Here is a 20,514-nt window from a genome sequence, read left to right as displayed (position 1 = left end):
CATTTGCAAAATGGGTCACTGGGGGGATTAAAGATGTACAATAAGCATTTGATAAATAGTTTTTGAATTAATGAAAAGGGCTCAACATAGTGTTTGGCTCATGGTATATTTCCAATAGGAGATATCTATTATCATTATTTTTATGTACCTAGGTGTTGCTTATGGTATGATAATAATACTATGTAACATTTAGTGAGCATTTACTATTGCCATGCACTGTGCTAATGCATTACACACTTTATCCCACTGAATCCTTATAACAACCTTATGAGATAGGTACTATTACTATGCTGATTTTAATTGATGATGGAAAATAAAGACCAGTTCAAGACTGCACAGCTGGTGTATGAAAAAACAGTGGGTACTAGGATAATAAACAGAGTTGGAATCTCAGGGCTGCCTCTTAGTAGCTATTTGACTCCTGGCTACCTAACCTCTCTGTGCTTTAATTTCTTTATCCATAAAGTGGCTTAATAATGCCTGTCTCCAGGAGTCATTGTGCAATCAAATGAGACAATCATGTGAAATACTTGGCCCATACTAGGGTCTCATTAAAATGTTTGCTCTTATTTCCACCCTTTCTTCCTGACCTGAACTCCCCAGGGCGGAATCTTGTTCGTGCAGGCAGACATACCACTCTCCACAGAGCAGAGATTCTCAGACTTCCATGTACTTACGAGTCACTGAATAGTTTGTTAAAATGCAGCTTCCTGGGCTTAAGATTCTGGCTCAGTAGATTTGAAGTAGGGCCCAGGAATCCACATTTTAAACATATTCTCCCAGTTACTTCTGCCAACACAGGCAGACACCACAACCGGAGAAATAAGACTGAAGTAAAATAGCCTGTAATCCTGGCACTTTGGGAGACTCATGCAGGTGGATCACCTGAGGTCAGGAGTTTGAGACCAGCCTGGCCAACATGGTGAAACCCCGTCTCTACTAAAAATACAAAAATTAGCTGGGCATGGTGGTGGTGCATGTCTGTAATCCCAGCTACTCGGGAGGCTGAAGCACAAGACTCACTTGAACCCAGGAGGCGGAAGCTGCAGTGAGCTGAGATCGCGCCACTTCACTCCAGCCTGGGTGACCATGGAGTGAAACTCTGTCTCAAAATAAAGTAAAATATCTCAGTCCAATTTCCTGGAATCTTGCTAACTCATTATAAACATATTTATAGTCATAAAATCTGAAAACTTCTCAGTGTTAGAAACTCACCTTTATAGCTTCAGCTTCAGCTTCAGTGTAAAGCTCAGAAAGTGTTTCAATGAATGTAGTGTTTCCAAAGATACTGACATGGTTTCTTTTTTTGCGGGGGGCGGGGGACGGAGTTTCATTTTTGTTGCCCAGGCTGGAGTGCAGTGGTGCGATCTCAGCTCACTGCAACCTCTACCTCCCGGGTTCAAGCGATTTTCCTACCTCAGCCTCCCGAGTAGCTGGGATTACAGATGCCTGCCACCATACCTCGCTAATTTTTGTATTTTTAGTAGAGACAGGGTTTCTCCATGTTGGTCAGGCTGGTCTTGAACTCCCGTCCTCAGGTGATTCACCCGCCTCAGCCTCTCAAAGTGCTGGAATTCCAGGCATGAGCCACAGCGCCCAGTCAACATGGTTTCTTTAAATGCTGTCTTTCTCAGAGAGGATTGAATCTGGAATTGAACTCCAAATAACCAGACGACAACTGAGTGGCACGTTACATTTGAGTCATCTCAGTCTCTTGGCTCTTGTGTGTTTTAAAAGTAGTATTTTAGATGTCTTGAATATCTGGCATTGGTAATGGTAAGTGGTAAAGCCAAAATTTTTGTAAGGTGGCAAACATGTAGATTCTATTTCAAGCGACAGCATTAGTTATAGGATTTGAAGATGGCATATAGGACATTTTGATTTTTTTGAGAAGAGAAAATTAAATGGTCAGCCGTGCATTATCTGCAGGTGAATTTGCTGTTGTTACAGAGTTAATATGTTTGTTTGCAAATATTTGTTGAAGCTTAATTAGGTTATTTGGGGATAGAAAGTTTGGCTGACCCTAGGATTTTTTTAATTAATTAAATTAGTTAAAACTTTATTATCAGCTCAGTTACAGGGAAGTTGTGATCTGGTATCCTTTTAAGTTCTTACCTAAAAACAGGATGCTATGTATGCCTCTAATAAAGTGGGAAATAAGGGAAAATTAAATTTCTTCATAAACAGATTTTTCTTAGTGAGGCTTTACTAATTTAGAATTACTTGCCAGAACATTAGAGAATCCCATTTAGATTGGAGGGGGATAAACATCCTAAGTTCAGATCCCATGGAGCCACATGCTAACATGGAAGAATGTAAACACAGAGAGAGTTCTGTGGAGGCATTGCCAAGAGAGGAAGCTCATAGGAAGTCTGACCCTCTGACTACCCTCTTTTTCTTTTTCTTTCTTTCTTTCTTTCTTTCTTTCTTTTTCTTTCTTTCTTTCTTTCTTTCTTTCTTTCTTTCTTTCTTTCTTTCTTTCTTTCTTTCTTTCCTTCTTTCTTTCTTTCTTTCCTTTCCTTCTTTCTTTTCTTTCTTTCTTTCCTTCTTTCTTTTCTTTCTTTCTTTCTTTCTTTCTTTCTTTCTTTCTTTCTTTCTTTCTTTCTTTCTCTTTCTTTCTCTCTCTTTCTTTCTTTCTTTCTTTTTTTTTTTTTTGACACAGAGTCTTGCTCTGTCTCTCAGTCTGGAGTGCTGTGGTAAGATCTCGGCTCACTGCAACCTCTGCCTCCCGGGTTCAAGAGACTCTCCTGCCTCAGTCTCCCAAGTAGCTGGGATTACAGGTGTGGCCCAGCACGTCTGGCTAATTTTTCTATTTTTAGTAGAGACCGGGTTTCTCCATGTTGGCTAGGCTGGTTTTGAGCATGAGCCACCGTGCCTGGCCAAGGGCAGGTTTCTTACATGCATATTGCGTAGTGGTGAAGTCTGGGCTTTTGGTGTACCTGATATCCAAAGAGTGAACATCGTACCCAATAGCTACTTTTGTTTTAGACAGAGTCTCACTCTGTTCCCCAGGCTGGAGTGCAGTGGCACGATCTCGGCTCACTGCAAGCTCTGCCTCCCAGGTTCACACCATTCTCCTGCCTCAGCCTCCCAAGTAGCTGGGACTACCGGTGCCCGCCACCACGCCCGGCTAATTTTTTGTATTTTTAGTAGAGATGGTATTTTTAGTGTTAGCCAGGATGGTCTTGATCTCCTGATCTTGTGATCCACCCACCTCGGCCTCCCAAAGTGCTGGGATTACAGGTGTGAGCCACTGCACCCGGCCCCCAATAGCTACTTTTTTAACCCTTGCCCTCATCCAATGTCTTCTATCCATGCTTATGTCTTCGTCATTTAATTGTTTCACAGGTTTATTTCAAAAACAAGCTGAAGTTGGCACTAATTGGCCAGAGCCTCTTTGGACAAGAAGTCTATAGCCACCTCCGCAAAGAGGGCCACCAAGTAGTAGGGGTGTTCACAGTTCCAGACAAGGATGGAAAAGCTGACCCTCTGGGTGAGTCCATCTTGGGACGACTGGGTCAAGAATTCTCAAGTGCAGGTTGGCCATCAGCTGGTGTGGCAACTCTGTGTTCATCACAATACACGCTCCTTCTATTTGTTGTTTCACCCACACCGATGCTGGACTTCCATCTCATGGTCCAAGGTAGCAGCCTCAGCCCCTACTATCACATCTGCTTTCCAGCAAGCAGGAAGAAAAAAGAGTGGGAATCAGGGGAAAGCGTTTTATTAAGGGCATAATCCAGAGTTGTACATATTACTCCACTTGTATCCCATTGGCCAGAACTTAGTCACAGGCCAAATCTATTTGCAAGAGTGGCTGAGAAATATAGATTCGATTTGGGGTGGCTATGCGTTCAGCTAAACTAGGGGAATCCACTCCTAAAGGATGAAGGGGGAAACTAGCAGTCTCTGCCATATACGTGGACTTCAGAAGCATTGCAAGCATATGACTTTTAGACCTCTTTTCAGAATGAATCCTGGGAAATGAACTCTTCCTTGGTGCCTGGTCTCAGGGTCAGGACCCCCTTTCCATTGGTCATGGTCATTTGGGCTCATGGCATAACTCAGAAAAAGAAAAACTACCAACCTCACTTATAGGGTGACTATATGAGGAAGTGGTACAGCATGTGGGTAGCAGCATATGTTCTGGAATCAAGGAATGAATTCTGATTCTGCCACTTACTAGCTGTATGACCTTGGGCAAGTTACTTAATCTTAGCCTCAGTTCAGCGGTAGCTACCTCACGTGGCTGCTATGAAGATTAAGTTAGATTAATGTACACAAAGTGCTCACAGTATGCCTGGTTCATAATAAGGAAGCACTAATGACAGTAACTGAGTATTCTTGTTAGAAGAGTCAATGAGGACAGCCAAAAATAGCTCTGGGGCAGCCAAAAACTGAAACGGAAGCCCAACACCTGGATGTCTCAGCCAGTCTCAGTGGAGTGCATTTTTTTTTTTTTTTTTGAGATGGAGTCTCACTCTGTTGCCCAGGCTGGAGAGCAGTGGTACGAACTCAGCTTACTGAAACCTCCACCTCCCGGGTTCAAGCGATTCTCCTGCCTCAGCCTCCCAAGTAGCTGGGATTACAGGCACCCACCACCACACCTGGCTAATTTTTGTATTTTTAGTAGAGACGTGGTTTCGCCATGTTGGCCAGGCTGGTCTTGAACTCCTGACCTCAGGTGATCCACCCGCCTTGGCCTCCCAAAGTGCTGGGGATTACAGGTGTGAGGCACCACGCCTGGCCTGGGGTACATTTTTTACAGTGAAGACTTCTAAGTTTCCTCCACCCCAGTTTTCTTTGCCATATGATCTTTCACAATTTCTCCCATGGTCACATATTTTTACCACCATTTATCCATTTTCCTGTCATCTGACATGTGAGTTCAGTTTTATGCACATTCACATTTTATGAACATTATTGTGCTGGTCTCTCAGATTCTTCCAAACGGATTGACCAGGGGCTAATCATGATGGCTGGGGTCCTTCAGGACTTCCTTAGGCTTCAAAATTTAGGTTTCATGGTGGAGGCATCATCTCATCTCAATGAATTTTGTTGTTCAGATGTAGGAGAAAGGAAGGGACACAAAAATGCAGATAGAAGGCTTTAGTTAAGACCTCTGGAAATTGCCTAAAATTAACATATATGCTATTATAAAATATATATAGTATATAAAAATATATACTATTATTATATAAGTAATATATTATAAAACATGTATGCTATATAATATATAACATAATTTCTATATTAATATATACAATTATATATTAATAATAGTGTGCGTATATATATTTTTTATACACTTAAACAAATTTTTTAGAGACAGGGTCTTACTTCGTTGCCCAGGCTGGAGTATAGTGGTGCGATAATGGCTTACTGCAACCTGGAACTCCTGGGCTCAAGTGATCCTTCTAAGTAGCTCAGACTATCGGTACGTGCCACCACATCCAGCTAATTTGAAAATAATTTTTTTTGTTTGGTGGAGATGGAGGTCTCATTATGTTATCCAGGCTGGTCTCGAACTCCTGGGTTTAAGCAATCCTCCTGCCTTGGCCTCTCAAAGTCTGGGATTACAGGTGTGAGCCACTGTGCCTGATCGATTTTTTAAATATATAATACTTATATATAAAACTGTATACTTAAATATATATATAAATACTTAAGATATAAGACACATAGTAAAAATGACATTTCATTATGAAAAATATAGGCTTGTACTGTTTGCACTTTGGTGGGCCATTTCATATGGCATTAGGATGGAGTCATTTGTTTGGGAGGAGACAGTGCTCTTCTCAGGAAGGAGACCCTGGTCTGCTCAGTGTGGCAAAGGAGCTGAGCAGGAGTTGAGCATGTATTCTCCATTCTTGGCCTCTCAGCTTTGTTAACTTATTTGTTTGGTGAATTTGGGAGAAGGAAGTAGAAAAGCTCAGCTCAGCTCTTGGCAGGGAGAACGTGTTCTGGTCTACCGTTTGTTCTGTATAGGGAGGGAAGAGATTCATGGCCTTCTAACTGTGCCAGAGGTGAGCGTGTCAAATTAGTGGGTGAAGCACTGGCGCATGCCTCCAAATCTGAAGCTATGTTCTTAAAAGGTTGTATCAGTAATAAAGGTACCATTTTTGATCTAAAAAAGAAAAAGCTTTCATTAAAATCTTAAAATATCATCTAGCCAAAATCTTTTCAGTTCTAATTTATTATGCCTTAAGTATATAGATATGTATCACCTTAGTGTGATCCAATTGCAACAGGTGAAATTCTAGTCACAATCTAAATTGTTCTTCACCATGTTTTATTTATAAATATTTCATGAAACTGCAAAATTACAATATGTGAATTCATAGTGATATAAAATTACGGCTAATTTCTAAAAAAAAAATCTTTTTATGCTCAGCTTTGGCTGCAGAGAAAGATGGGACTCCTGTGTTCAAGCTTCCTAAATGGAGAGTCAAGGGCAAGACCATCAAAGAGGTGGCAGAGGCCTACAGATCCGTGGGTGCAGACCTAAATGTGCTCCCTTTCTGCACTCAGTTCATCCCCATGGATATAATTGATAGTCCAAAGCATGGCTCTATCATTTATCACCCATCCATCCTGCCCAGGCACAGAGGAGCCTCTGCTATCAATTGGTGAGATTTTTTCTTCTTACTTTTTTGTTTTTGAGATGGGGTCTTGCTATGTTGCCCAGTCTGGGTTCAAACTCTTGGCCTCAAATGATCCTCCTGCCTTGGCCTCCCAAGTAGCTGACATTTCAGGAGTGTGCCAGAATACCCAGTGAGACTTTTTTAATTACAGAGAGGGTGAGTGTATTTCAATTGCCTACATTCTTTCTGTTTTTTACCGAGGTGATCAAGACAAGAAACTAGGCATGCCTGAACAATTGTGAGGTCCCAATCGGTTACTACTATTGCATGAACTCCCCTGAGATCTAGACATACAGTGCGAACCAGGACAGCATTTACCAAGAATAGCCTATGGAGTACTAGCTCCATTGACTGTTACTAGGTATTGAGCAAACAAAGGTTTTATGGTCAGTAAGTTTGGTTGATGCCAGATTTTTAATTGCAGGATTCATTTGAGCTATTAATACGGGCTTTAATGTCAGTATCATAATCCCCTAGAGGGAGTCTGAATACACAATGTTCCCAAACTTATTTGACCACAGAACTTTGTTTTGCATAGAGCTTCTCAAGTACATTTCAGGAAATGCTGAATTACTTGAAATAATCATCAAGTAATTACTTGAAATGATGAAATGATCACCTTCATTGTCCATCTTCCCCATTCAACTCTAAGCTTCCTGAGGAAAGGGACTTTGCACAACATTTGTATTGCTATTTTCCAGTGTCAGGAACAGTGGCTGGTACACTGTAGGTACCTAATACCATAGGGACACAATGCTGTGGGTTGAGGTGGGCCTTCCTACCCTTTCTGCTTTCTGTCCTTTACCTGCACATCTTCCTAATATTCCTCGGTGTCAAGCTGTCAGAATAAGCTGGAAGTCTACACTTGGTTTAAACGTGATGAAAAACATTAATTGTATTTAAACTTTGATTACATGGATTGACTTCTTTTTGGCTCTTATAAATAACACACTATTATTTAGTAGGTATCTTCGCACTTAAACTTGTATTTTTTCTCAGTTTACGCTGTTTCCACATGCAGAATCATTGGATCAAAGCATATCAGTATTTTCAAAGATCTTGATAACAATGCCAGTTAATTTATTAGTATTTCTGAAGAGTTAGTGATTGATAGATTGATTTAGGTCTTGATTTGTACTCAAAAGTAAAAAATATTTAAATTATTACATGGCTGACCTATTATCATACTCTCTCTGTATTAGCTTGAATTCATAATCACTTCTGTCTTTCACATTCGCTTCACATTCTGTCCTTCACAGAGTATCCTATCTGTTCTTATTCTGCCTAATACAGGGTCAAGCACAATGTAGGAACTGGACCTAGTGGGCAAATTACTTGATCTTGAAGTAGAAAGCTGACCCCTGAGAGTCAATGAGTGGTAGTAACGATAGACTCTAATGCCTTTTTGAATTCACTGCAAGTCCTTACTATACATTAACAAGAAAGACTGAAGATATGAGGATGTATGATATAAAATAGCAGTACCATTAGACACTGCTTTTTATGAGCCCTGACATCTCCCAGTTCTACTGTTAATTTCTCATGCTAGCTTCATTCATTGTCTACCTTTCCATTATAACTCTTATACTTTAATATCACTAATTCATCACTTTGTGATACAGTTAACCAACATTTTAAATTGAAATTCTTCTTTTCACAGGACTCTAATTATGGGAGATAAGAAAGCTGGGTTTTCTGTTTTCTGGGCTGATGATGGCTTGGATACAGGACCCATCCTTCTTCAGAGATCATGTGATGTTGAACCCAATGATACAGTGGATGCACTTTATAATCGGTTTCTTTTTCCTGAAGGAATCAAGGCCATGGTTAGTATATTTTGCCACCCAGGATTTAGTAAACCTTTAAAGTTTTGAAAATATTTTTTCTTTTAGTAAGAAATTATCCATATGAATTTTCACCAAAAACTTAAAGTTTAAAAACAAAATTAGATTTTTTTTAACTAATGGGATGGTATATTTAGGATGGAAATCTGAACTTTTCAATTTCTTAGTCTATGAAACTGACTTGTTTTTCTGAGAGCAGTGATCCAATGGATGCAGTAGCATTTAAACTGCTCCATTCTTTTGCCAAATACTTGAATCTTCAACCCTGCCTATAATGATTAATTGTAAAGAAGTATATTGAATCTTAAGAAATATTGCTACACAATTTGTTATGGAAATTTAAAAGTACTTTAAATTAGCCTCTGTAACAGGGTGAAATTTGGTGTTGCTGTATTTATTCAAAGGTGCTCTGGGGTAAAAAAAAATCCCAAAACATGTATACCATCAAATAAAAATATTGAAATACTTGCCTATAAAAATATTGAAAGCTTCAGCCGATAATTTTGATGTCATTTAATTTTTTTTCAGAGCTAGTATGAGAGAAGTAGCAAGATTATATACAGTAGTAGCCATTGATTTAGGAGACAGGAAAGCAGTGCTTTGCTTGTATCATTTAATGATTAAGAGAGTAGGGCTTTGATGTCAGAAAGACCTAAGCTCAAGTTTCCATTCTACCTCTTCTTTGTTGTATGACCACAGGCAAGTCACTTAACCTCTGTGGCTTTGGTTTCTTCATCTATGCAGTGTGGATAATACCATCTGACTTGTAGGGCGGTTGTGAAAATTAAGTGACACTATTTGTGTAAAGCATCTGGCCCACGGTAGCTGCTCACAAAATGATCATTACAATCAATGTAGCATTCTGTGTGTTCAGTGATATTTGCTGAAGCCCAGATTCTAGACCTAGTTATAGCCTAGATGGAGGTGGGTGGAATGAGCTGTAAACTTGGCTCTGTTCCCCTGTGGCTATCAGACAGTTTCCTCAGGTGTAAAACAGTAATAACAATATCCACCCTGCAGGATTCGTGTTATGTTTTCAAGGGATATTTTACATAAAGTAGCTACCACAGTGCTTGTCAGGATGGACCTGAAGAAATGGTAGTTATCATCATACTCTTGACTCTCTGAACAGATTTATAGGTAGTAATTCTGTTACGCAGAAACTTTAGTCAAATAGACTATGCCATTGTTGATCATTGGGCTGTAACACAAGTGACGTCTTTGGCCTTAGGTAGAAGCTGTCCAACTCATAGCCGATGGAAAAGCTCCTCGTATTCCCCAGCCAGAAGAAGGGGCAACATATGAAGGTATCCAGAAAAAGGAAAATGCTGAGGTATTTATATCAACTCAATAACACATCTCAGAGTCCATGGCCCTCTACCTTTCAGTAGTTCCCCACGTACTATGATCTTGCCAAAAGATAAGCCAGCCTGCCCTAGCCCTACCTGTTAGAGTAGACAGGTGGCCAGACATATGCAGGAGAGGGGAGTCCCCTAAAGAAAATAAAGTCTGGGGCCGGGCACGGTGGCTCAAGCCTGTAATCCCAGCACTTTGGGAGGCCGAGACGGGCGGATCACGAGGTCAGGAGATCAAGACTATCCTGGCTAACACGGTGAAACCCCGTCTCTACTAAAAAATACAAAAATCTAGCCGGGCGAGGTGGCGGGCGCCTGTAGTCCCAGCTACTAGGGAGTTTGAGGCGGGAGAATGGCGTAAACCTGGGAGGCGGAGCTTGCAGTGAGCTGAGATCTGGCCACTGCACTCCAGCCTGGGCGACAGAGCGAGACTCCGCCTCAAAAAGAAAAGAAAAGAAAAGAAAGTCTGGGAAGACTCACGTCTGAGAGACCACCCAAAATTTGCATATTAATAGTATCTCTAATGCTGGAGTGGGTGGGCACTTAGTCAAATGTGCAGAGAAAGGAGAGGAAATACTATGCAAACAAACAAACAAGCAAATAAAAACCGCTCAGGAACGCCTCTTAAGTCTGCTCAATAATCCTTCACTCTGCAGTTAAAATGTCAAGATAGCGCTAGCTACATGCTAATGAAAAGGGCAAAGGGGATATTCCTTAAAAAAAAAATGTCATGCTAGGTGCACTGGGCGCAGTGGCTCATGCCTGTATTCCCAGCACTTTGGGAGGCTGAGGCAGGAGGATCACTCGAGGCCAGGCATTCGAGACCAGCCTGGCCAACACAGTGAGACCCCTGTCTCAAAAAACAAAAATGAAAACCTGGAGCCGTAAGTACAGCTTAGGGCAGAGAAAGAAATTCCAAAAAAAAAAAAAAAAAAAAAAAAAAAAAAAAAATACAGCTGCAGTAGGTATAGATTTGGCCACATACAACCTTCCTGTGGTGACGATAGTAAACAACACAGGCATTAGGTCATATTCATAGCCAAAACCAACCCACACATACACACCAACTAATAATATGGGGGGTCCTGTAAACCTGAGACAAAATCTAGGTGCAGACAAAGCAGAGAGCTAAGACAGACACAAACAAACTAGACAAAAAAATAAAATAAAATAAAAGAGGCAGAGACTTACTAGAGGTGGGAACTTCAAAAAAAAGTTCAACCTAATAAAAACCCAACATAAAACTCTCCAACAGCTACTGGCCTCCTCCCCTCAACAGCCCGCTCTACGTCATCTTCACAAAGCATACTGTCCCTTTAAATAACACTCTGCTTTTTATTTTCCTTCAATAAAGTCCCTTTTTTACTAAATCAGCCACCTGACAAAATACTCCAAATAAAACTAAGAAGCAAAAATTCCTTTACTTCCCAATAACATGCTCGTTTCTGCCTCTGATGACGAGAAGTGTTTTTATTGCCTTTGAGGTTCACAGCCATAGGAGGCTCAGCCTGTGTTTTGTGCCTTCCTAGATTTCTTGGGACCAGTCTGCCGAAGTTTTACATAACTGGATTCGAGGTCATGATAAAGTCCCTGGAGCCTGGACAGAGATAAATGGACAGGTACCTTCTACGGACCACTCCCCCTCGCCCCTCTCCCCGATTATTACCTTTGTAAGAGATAGTACAGATAAATCTGGGCTTCCCATGGTTCTTCCTTGGTCATGAGGCGGGTCTGTGATTCACTCTCCCCTTTACTCAGCATGTATTGAGCATTTATTGTGCAGCAGACGCTAAATCCGGTCCCTGATCTCCAGGAGCCTGCAGTTTTATGGGGAGTGCAGAGAAGTGAATAAACACTCTCAGTGCAGTACGATAAACGCTATCATGGAGGCTGAGACTCAGGTATATTAGGAAAGGCTTCCTAGAAAAGCTCACTGCTTTGCTCGAACCTTGAGAAGAGTTAACCAGGTTGAGAGCAAGACAAGTAGGTGAAGCCCCAGAGATAAGAGACTCCAGCACCTGGTCAAGGACTTGCAAAAGGAGGTCAGTGAAGCCGGGGTCTGGACTGTGAGGACAGGCATGGGGAGAGCTGAGGCAGGAGAGGCGGGCAGGGGCCTGAAGGGTCTTCTATCCATGGGTAATTGACTCAGCCCAGGCTCTCAGGTTTCACCTCTTCCAGGAGGTTTCCTGATCTCACACGCCCGGCCTGGCAGGGTTTGATGGCTCACCTCTGGGTTCCAGCAACACTCTGCCTACCTCTGGTATGGCACATCATGTATTGTGAGGGTCTCTTTATTCCCCCCAATACTAGCCTGTGAACTCCTTAGGGGCAAGCACTTCATGTGATTGTCTTGATAATCTGAGCAGTTAAGCAGAAGTCTGGGTACATACTAAGTGCCAATAAAAATCCATGGGCTCAATGGGTGACCAAGGGAGGGAGTTTAGTGTAATGGTTAAGAGTGCAGGATCTGAAGCCAGAATGCTTCTATGAAAATTTACTGTGTAACCTCGGGCAGGTTTCTTAACCATTGGGTGCCTTGGTTTCCTCATTGTAAAATGGAACTAATAATACTGCCTCCCGTAGGTTATGGGTAATTGTGAAGATTAAATGAGTTGGCCAGCCACGGTGGCTCACACCTGTAATCCCAGCACTTTGGGAGGTCAAGGTGGAGGATTACCCGAGGTCAGGAGTTCGAGATCAGCCTGGCCAACATGACAAAACCCTGTCTCTACTAAAAATACAAAAAAAAAAAAAAAAAAAAAAAAGCTGGGTGTGGTGGCACGTGCCTGTAATCCCAGCTACTTGGGAGGCTAAGGCAGGAGAATCACTTGATCCCGGGAGGCAGAGGTTGCAGTGAGATCACACCACTGCACTCCAGCCTGGGTGACAGAGTGACACTCTGTCTCAAAAGAAAAAAAAAAGAATTAATACATGTTAACTCATTTAAGTACTTAGCCCTGGGCCTAGAGTATGTATTCAACAAACCATTATAGCATAATCATAATAGGCTCCATATATGATAGCTGATCATCCTAGAATTGCAATAAAAACTCAGTCAGCGTCAGTGTCTCTTGGTTACTGTCTGGATCCAGTCCTTTTTCCATGAACGGACTCACAAAGCACCCTGTGCTTCTCATCACTTATCACCCTGCACTGTAATAGTCTGGTTACCACGGTGCATTGCCCATCACTGATGCCCACTCCCAGCACCTCCCACCTCACCCAAACCCTACCTTCAGGCTGTAAAGGCTGAGAGCTTTTGATCTCATGCATCTTTGTATCAATGCGAATATGTGATAAATGCATATTCATGTCACCTGGATGTGGGGCATTTTGGACTCTCCAGTGACATATTCACAGACTCTTTCTTGCCTTGTGTCATTTCCATGGATGTTTGGGACAGTTTCTCCCATTGTGGTGTCTCAATTTTATTACAGATGATAATATGAACTTCAGCATTTTTGCAGAGAATGATGCTTATACCTACCGCTATGAACAGCTTTTCTCCTGATTTTACAATCTGTGTTTGATCTCTTTACTAGATGGTCACTTTCTATGGCTCGACATTACTCAATAGCTCTGTGCCTCCTGGAGAACCACTGGAAATTAAAGGTGCCAAGAAGCCTGGTCTCGTTACCAAAAATGGACTTGTTCTTTTTGGTAACGATGGAAAAGCAGTGAGTGTTCAATATGGCTGCCTATGAAATAACCTTTTGATTTCCTTCTATAACCCAAGCTATTAAGGAAATAGCTACCACAAGTTAATCTGGCTTTGCACTGGGATATGGAGAGGCTAAGACATCTGTGCCTCCATTGCTGGCTGGGGAGGAGCTGGCTCTGAGTGCCCTAATGGAGATGAGGTATCTCAAGATAGGCCCCACAGATCTGCATAGGCTGCCTTGTGTAAAGTGGAGAGAGGAATTCAGTGGGGAGATAAGGATGTGAATCCCTGCTTCCCACTCTCTGGTCTTGGGCAGGATGATTCTTCCCTTTGAGTCTGTTTTGCTATCTATATAACAGAGAGGAGAATCTCGTCTGTCTGCCTTCCCAGTGCCAGATTCTGGGAGGATCAAGAGAAATGGATGTGGCCCTCCTCAGATGCCCCTTGCCACTGATCCACCAGGCAGGTGCCACCTACACTGCCTATGCTCAGGAGGGTTGGCCTTGGGCCTCAGAGTGCCCTTGCAAAGCTTCCCAATGAAGCGTTCAAAGGGAATTTGTACCTTACAGATATTTTCCAGTTGCTGCAGGATAAATCAGTTAAGACTGTAGGCTTAAGAGTCCTGCTAGTTCCGGGTTCTACTCCCAGCTCTGTTGCTTTCTATCTGTGTGGCACTGAGCAAATTACTGAACCTCATTGAGCCTCCCTTTCTGCATCAGTAAAATGGGAATAATAATGGCATCCGCCTCCACTGGCATTTATGAAATTAGGTAAGATCCTTCAGCACATGCATGCATTCTTTTTTTTAGTATATGTGCTGCCAAAGCAAGCACTTATCCATGCATTCTTGAGTGTGGTGCAGAGGCAGCAGCTGCAGAGTTGCAGCAGCACTAGTGGTGTCTGTTATTTTCACAATAGATTCTAGTTCAAATACCTACATCCCAGTGTCAAATTTACCAGGACTTATTTGTCATTTTGAGATGTACCTATCCCTAGACCTCACTTTTTCCTTTCTGCTGCCATTATTCAACTGCCATTTCAGCCCTTTTACACATAATGGTGAATGCTTTTAATCCATATTTTTGTATTTTTCCAAATAAACTTGCCCTTATATGCATATAATCTATAGGACTCCTCCCGCCAGCCTCACTGTTGTATTGCCTCAATCCTCGATTTTTATGCTTGTTTTGTTGCTATTTTGTAGCTGATGGTGAGAAATCTGCAGTTTGAAGATGGAAAAATGATCCCTGCCTCTCAGTACTTTTCAGCGGGTGAGACATCAGTGGTAGAACTGACAGCCGAAGAGGTGAAAGTGGCAGAGACCATCAAGGTGAACACATGATGACTTTAATTTTAGGTTACCTTGGAAAACTGAAGCATGTTTGTAACTGGTACCATCAGTCCTCAAAGTAGTGGGATCAGAACTTTATTTCCTCTTTTTTTTTGTATTAGTTGCAAGAGGAAATCAACCTCCAAATTCATATGCTCAAACACAGTATATACAAACTGATTTTTCACATAAGACATCCAAGGCAGTTCCAGGTTGGCACAGGGGTTAGGGGTGAAGTCATTCAGGAACCCAGTTTCTGTTATTTTCAAGGTCTCCCTGGGGGGTGTCTCCATTTCACACAGCCAGAAGGGCAAAGGAGCATGTAGAATGGTGTGGAGGAGGTTTACATGGGCTAGGACTGGGGTGGTGCAGGTCACTTCCACTCCTGTTCATTGGCTGCATCTAACCTGGAGAGGTGCTGAGAAATGTGGTCCAGCTGTGTGTACAAGATGAAGAGGGAATTGGTTTGGTGAAGAGCTAGCCCAGTCTTTGCCACATTGTTCTACGTGGCACTTCCCTCGTTAAGAGTTTCCTTTTTGTGTAGGTCATCTGGGCTGGAATTTTAAGCAATGTCCCCATTATTGAAGACTCAACAGACTTCTTTAAATCTGGAGCAAGCTCAATGGATGTTGCCAGGTAAAACCATGATCTTATTGACTCACTAGGGATTCCCTCACTAGAGATTTTGACTTTGGCTTTGACAGTGAAATCCACACACATCCTTTGTTCTGAATGTGATTACCCTATCATACCTATCTATGACACATCTTTTTTTTTTTTTTTCCTGAGATGGAGTTTCCCTCTTGTTGCCCAGGGTGGAGTGCAATGGTGCGATCTCAGCTCACCGCAACCTCCGCCTCCTGGGTTCAAGCGATTCTCCTGCCTCAGCCTCCCGAGTAGCTGGGATTAAAGGCATGCACCACCACGCCCGGCTAATTTTGTATTTTTAGTAGAGATGGGGTTTCTCCATGTTGATTAGGCTCATCTTGAATTCCTGGCCTCAGGTGATCCGCTTGCCTCAAGCCTCCCAAAGTGCTGGGATTATAGGTGTGAGCCACCGTGCCCGGCCAACACATCTTTATTCCTTATCTTTTTTGCTGTTGTTTCCATGGTCAAGCAGATATATCTATCTATTTATTTATCTTTGTTGCTCACCAGAAGTTGTTTTCATATCTTCCGTATACCTAAAAAAGCAACCCTTAGAATTGTTTGCATCTTGTAAAAATTTGTTCTTCCAGTTTCTTAGCTAATTTTCCTCCAATATGACATCAGAATTGAGAAGCTCTGGGTGAGAATGCTAACAGGGAATTTCCTATGCAGCCTGATCCAGAATATTATCTGAATAATATGTGATACCTGATATTAATAATATTACCAGAATAATATCTGATACCTGATATTATGCTTTCCCCCAAATCTTTTTTCTCCTACCCCCACCCCCCGCAAATTACCCAGTAAGATAGATCTAGAATGAGGGTTATCGGGCTACTTGCAAGGACAATTGTAATCACCCAGTAGTCAGAATTTCTCCACAGAGGTTTAGAGCAAGTTGAAAGAGCTGGAGTCCCAGAAAGCCTCTATCGCAAGAAAACAGGACAGGATCCTACTGGTGCAGCATCTTGCAGTGGTGTTTTTCTTGGAGTAATGCGGATAACAAGACAGCTGGGAGCTCACCAGGGACTGTTCAGTCCCTTAATGGTGGGTACAGAGAATAGAAGCTAAGAGGATTTGATCCCAGGCCACATTGTGGCCATTCACTAATTAAACAAGGCAAAAATGTTCCTCCTCTTGACGAAATCCTTCATATTGACAAAGCAATGTTCCTGATGAATATTCTGTCTATTCACTCATTTACTTAACAACACTGATTGAATACTTACTACGTGTCAGGAACAGTTTTAGCACTGGAGATACAGTGTAAACTAGACAAGGTCCCTTTATTCATGGAGGTTTTCTTCCAGAAATCAAAAACAATCATTTCAAGAGCACGTAGTGTTTTCGAAAGTCAAGAGTTTCGGCTCCTCAAATTATAGATTTCTCAGCTGTGATTCATGAGTTCCCAGAAACTTCTAATTAGCTTAACTAAAGATTTCAATACTATATTATGGTGATTATTATTACAGATAGGGCCTCACTCTGTCACCTAGGCTGGAGTGCAGTGGTGTGATCACAGCTCACTTGCACTAGCAGCCTTGCACTCCTGGGGTGGCCATCCTTTCATCTCAGCCTCCCTAGTAGTTGGGATTACAGGCATGAGCCATCACACCTGGCCTCAGTACTGTATTATTATTATTATTACTATTATTTTGAGACAGAGTCTTGCTCTGTTGCCAGGCTGGAGTGCAGTGGTACAATCTTGGCTTACTGCAACCTCCGTCTCCCTGGTTCAAGCGATTCTCCTGCTTCAGTTTCCCAAGTAGCTGGAATTACAAGTAAACGCCATCATGCCCAGCTAATTTTTGTATTTTTAGTAGAGATGGGGTTTCACCACATTGGCCAGGATGATCTCTATCTCCTGACCTTGTGATCCACCTGCCTAGGCCTCCCAAAGTGCTGGGATTATAGGCGTGAGCCACTGCACCCGGCCAGTACTGTATTATTAATACTTTTTTTTTTTTTTTGCTAGCAAGATATTCCTGCAGGAATTACTCATTTTCTGTTTGAGTGTCTGGCTTACCACAATCATCTGATATTATTATCTTGATTACAAAGGTATCATCTCTTTTAGAGAATAAATGATTGAACCACAACCGTGGTGGACTTTCTACACGGTACCTCGTACACCACTGCTATTCAAGAAATGTCAGATAACAGCTGTAATTTGACAAACTAACAGTGGAAATCAAAGGATTGGAAAGGACTTCAAAAATTGTATTGACCTACTGCCTATGGTTCTAGCTAGTACCTATGTTAACTACGTAATACAAATAAATGTCCATCTTATACTTCTAAATTAGAGAAAATATTCTACAGTATGACATTCATCTCTCACAATCTTTACAGTTAAGAAAGTGTCTTTGTTTCTTATTCTTTGAGTATATATGAAAGGAAAGGAGTTGACTTTATATGCTCCTTGCTATCTTGCTTATAAGTAATTAAAATATTTTTGCCTTGATTTCTTTTATTTTTAGTCACGGATAAAGTTAAAAAAAAAACTGCCACTGTCCTTCAAGATATATTTTTAATTTCTTGCCCCTAGTCTTATCAATTTCTCTGATGAGTATCACAGAAGATCTCATAGGATATAAATAGGCATGCGATGTAAGTCTTACCTCAAAACAACTTGACAAATGCAAATAACAGTCTTCCTAACCCCTTTTGAAAACCCAAGTAATGCGAAGCTGGTTCTTACTTTAAGGTTGGTGGAAGAGATCAGACAGAAATGTGGTGGGCTTCAGTTGCAGAGTGAAGATGTCTATATGGCCACCAAGTTTGAAGACTTGATCCAAAAGGTCGTGAGGAAACTGAGAGGAGAAGATCAAGAGGCGGAGCTGGTTGTAGATTATGTAAGCTTTTCCTCGATGTTACAACCCTAAATCAGTGAGATCCATACACTATAAAAGACTGCTGTGCCTGTTGCCCATTTGTTTTTATATTTATGACCTTTAAAAAACAACAGCTTTACTGAGATTTAATTCAGATGCCATAAAATTCCCTTTTAAAATGTGCATTTTGGGTGTTTTTTAATATATTCACAGGGTTGTGCAACTATTACGTCATCCAATTTTGGAACATTTTCATCATCCCAAAAAGAAGCCCTGCACCCATTGGCAGTCATTCTTTACTCTTCCAGGACTACCTCGTACAAAAAAAGTTCCAAAATTGGATAGCATGATAGTTCCTAGAAAATGTGAATCTCTTTTCTGTCTCTCTGGATTTGCCTCTTTTAGAGATTTCGTATAAATAGAATCATATAACATGTGGCTTTTTGTTTTTGGCTTCTTCCTCTTAGCATAATGTGTTCAAGGTTCATCCATGTTGTATCATCGTTTCATTCCTTTTTCTGGCCAAGTGATATTCTATTGTATAAATATACCACAGTTTGTTTACCTATTCATCAGTTGAAGTACATTTGGGCTGTTTCTACTTTTTGGCTATTATGAATAATGCTATGAAAAACTCATATAAGTTTTTGCATGAACATATGTTTTCAAGTCTCTTGGGTATGTACCTAAGCGTGGAATTGATGAGTCATATGGTAACTCTATGTTTAACTTTTTTGAGTAACTGCCAAACTGTTTTCCGAAGTGGCTACACCATTATATAATGCCACCAATGTATGAGGGTTTCAACTTCTGCATATCCTCGCCAATATTTGCTCTCGTCTGTCTTTTCTCTTTTAGCTGTCCTAGTGGGTGTAAAGCGGGGTCTCACTGTGGTTTTGATTTGTATTCCCTAGTGACTACTGATGTTGAGCATCTTGTCATATACTTGTTGGCCATTTGAATTTCTTCTTTGCAGAAATGTCTTTTCTTTCCGATCCTTTGCTCATTTTAAAACTGGCTTGTCTTTTTATTGCTGAGTCTTTAGAGTTCTTTGTCTATTTTAGATACAAGATCCTTATGAGATATAAGATTTGCAAATGTTTTCTCTCATTCTGTAGATTTGCTGAAAACTTTGAGTGTCCTTTGACATACAACAGGTTTTAATTTAAATGAAGTCGTTTATCTACGTTCTTTTACCACTTATGCTTTCTATATGTCTTGTCTGACACCTTTTATTCCTCTACTTCTCCTTCACTGCTTTCTTTTTGTTAAATATGTCTAGTATGCCTTTTTAATCCATTATTTTGTTGTTGTTGTTGTTGTTGTTGTTGTTGAGATGGAGTCTTGCTCTGTCGCCCAGGTTAGAGTGCAGTGGTGCGATCTCGGCTCACTGCCAGCTCCACCTCCTGGGTTCACGCCATTCTCCTGCCTCAGCCTCCCGAGTAGCTGGGACTACAGGCACCCGCCACCACGCCTGGCTAATTTTTTGTATTTTTAGTAGAGACGGGGTTTCACCGTGTTAGCCAGGATGGTCTCGATCTCTTGACCTTGTGATCCGCATGCCTCGGCCTCCCAAAGTGCTGGGATTACAGGCGTGATCCACCGTGCCCTGCCTTAATCCCTTATTTTTAATTTTACTATATTTTAAGCTATTTTCTTAGTGGTTGCCTTGAGGATTATAATTAACATTTTTGCTTAAAATGGTCTAGTTCAGATGAATAACAACTTAATATCAATAGCATAGGAAAGCTTTGCTGTAACATTGTTGTGTACTTCCCTAATTTGTGCCATTATTGTCATACAAATTACATCTTTATATATCATGAGCCCACAACACAATTTTATAATTACTGCTTTATGAGGTTGTATTTTTAATGATAGAGTTAAAAATATATTTATACCAATGTTGATATTTACCTATGTAGTTACCTTTACCAGTACTCTCTATTTCTTCATGTGTATTCAAGTTAATTGTCCAGTGTCCTTTCATTTCAACTTAAAGGAGTCTTCTCAGTACTTTTTGTAGGCCAGGTATCCTAGCAATCAATTTTCTGTTTTTGTTCATTTGGGAATGTTTTAATTTCTCCTTCATTTCTGAAGGATATTTTTATTGGGTATAGAATTTTTGGATGGTATTTTTTTTTTATCATTTTAAATATTTCATCTTATTGCCTTCTGGCCTTCATGGTTTCTGA

The 20,514-nt window shown here is 41.1% G+C and overlaps 1 protein-coding gene across 2 annotated transcripts in view; it reads left to right on the top strand.

The window, feature by feature from the left end:
- Window positions 1-20,514, top strand: part of ALDH1L2 (aldehyde dehydrogenase 1 family member L2) — a 69,800-nt gene that overhangs the window by 8,377 nt on the left and 40,909 nt on the right. Inside the window, exons 2-10 of one of the 2 annotated variants that reach the window (XM_008004496.3) lie at window positions 3,349-3,493; window positions 6,395-6,629; window positions 8,305-8,470; window positions 9,720-9,821; window positions 11,373-11,462; window positions 13,386-13,520; window positions 14,709-14,834; window positions 15,379-15,470; window positions 18,193-18,340. In XM_008004496.3, coding sequence (XP_008002687.3) covers window positions 3,349-3,493; window positions 6,395-6,629; window positions 8,305-8,470; window positions 9,720-9,821; window positions 11,373-11,462; window positions 13,386-13,520; window positions 14,709-14,834; window positions 15,379-15,470; window positions 18,193-18,340 — 1,239 coding nt within the window. The remainder of the gene's footprint in view (window positions 1-3,348; window positions 3,494-6,394; window positions 6,630-8,304; window positions 8,471-9,719; window positions 9,822-11,372; window positions 11,463-13,385; window positions 13,521-14,708; window positions 14,835-15,378; window positions 15,471-18,192; window positions 18,341-20,514) is intronic. The other variant, XM_008004497.3, reaches the window with a different exon arrangement.

Source organism: Chlorocebus sabaeus, chromosome 11 (assembly GCF_047675955.1).
Source record: "Chlorocebus sabaeus isolate Y175 chromosome 11, mChlSab1.0.hap1, whole genome shotgun sequence".
NCBI lineage: Eukaryota > Metazoa > Chordata > Mammalia > Primates > Cercopithecidae > Chlorocebus > Chlorocebus sabaeus.
The sequence above is the reverse complement of the archived record's forward strand: the minus strand, read 5'-3'. Positions and strand labels throughout refer to the sequence as shown.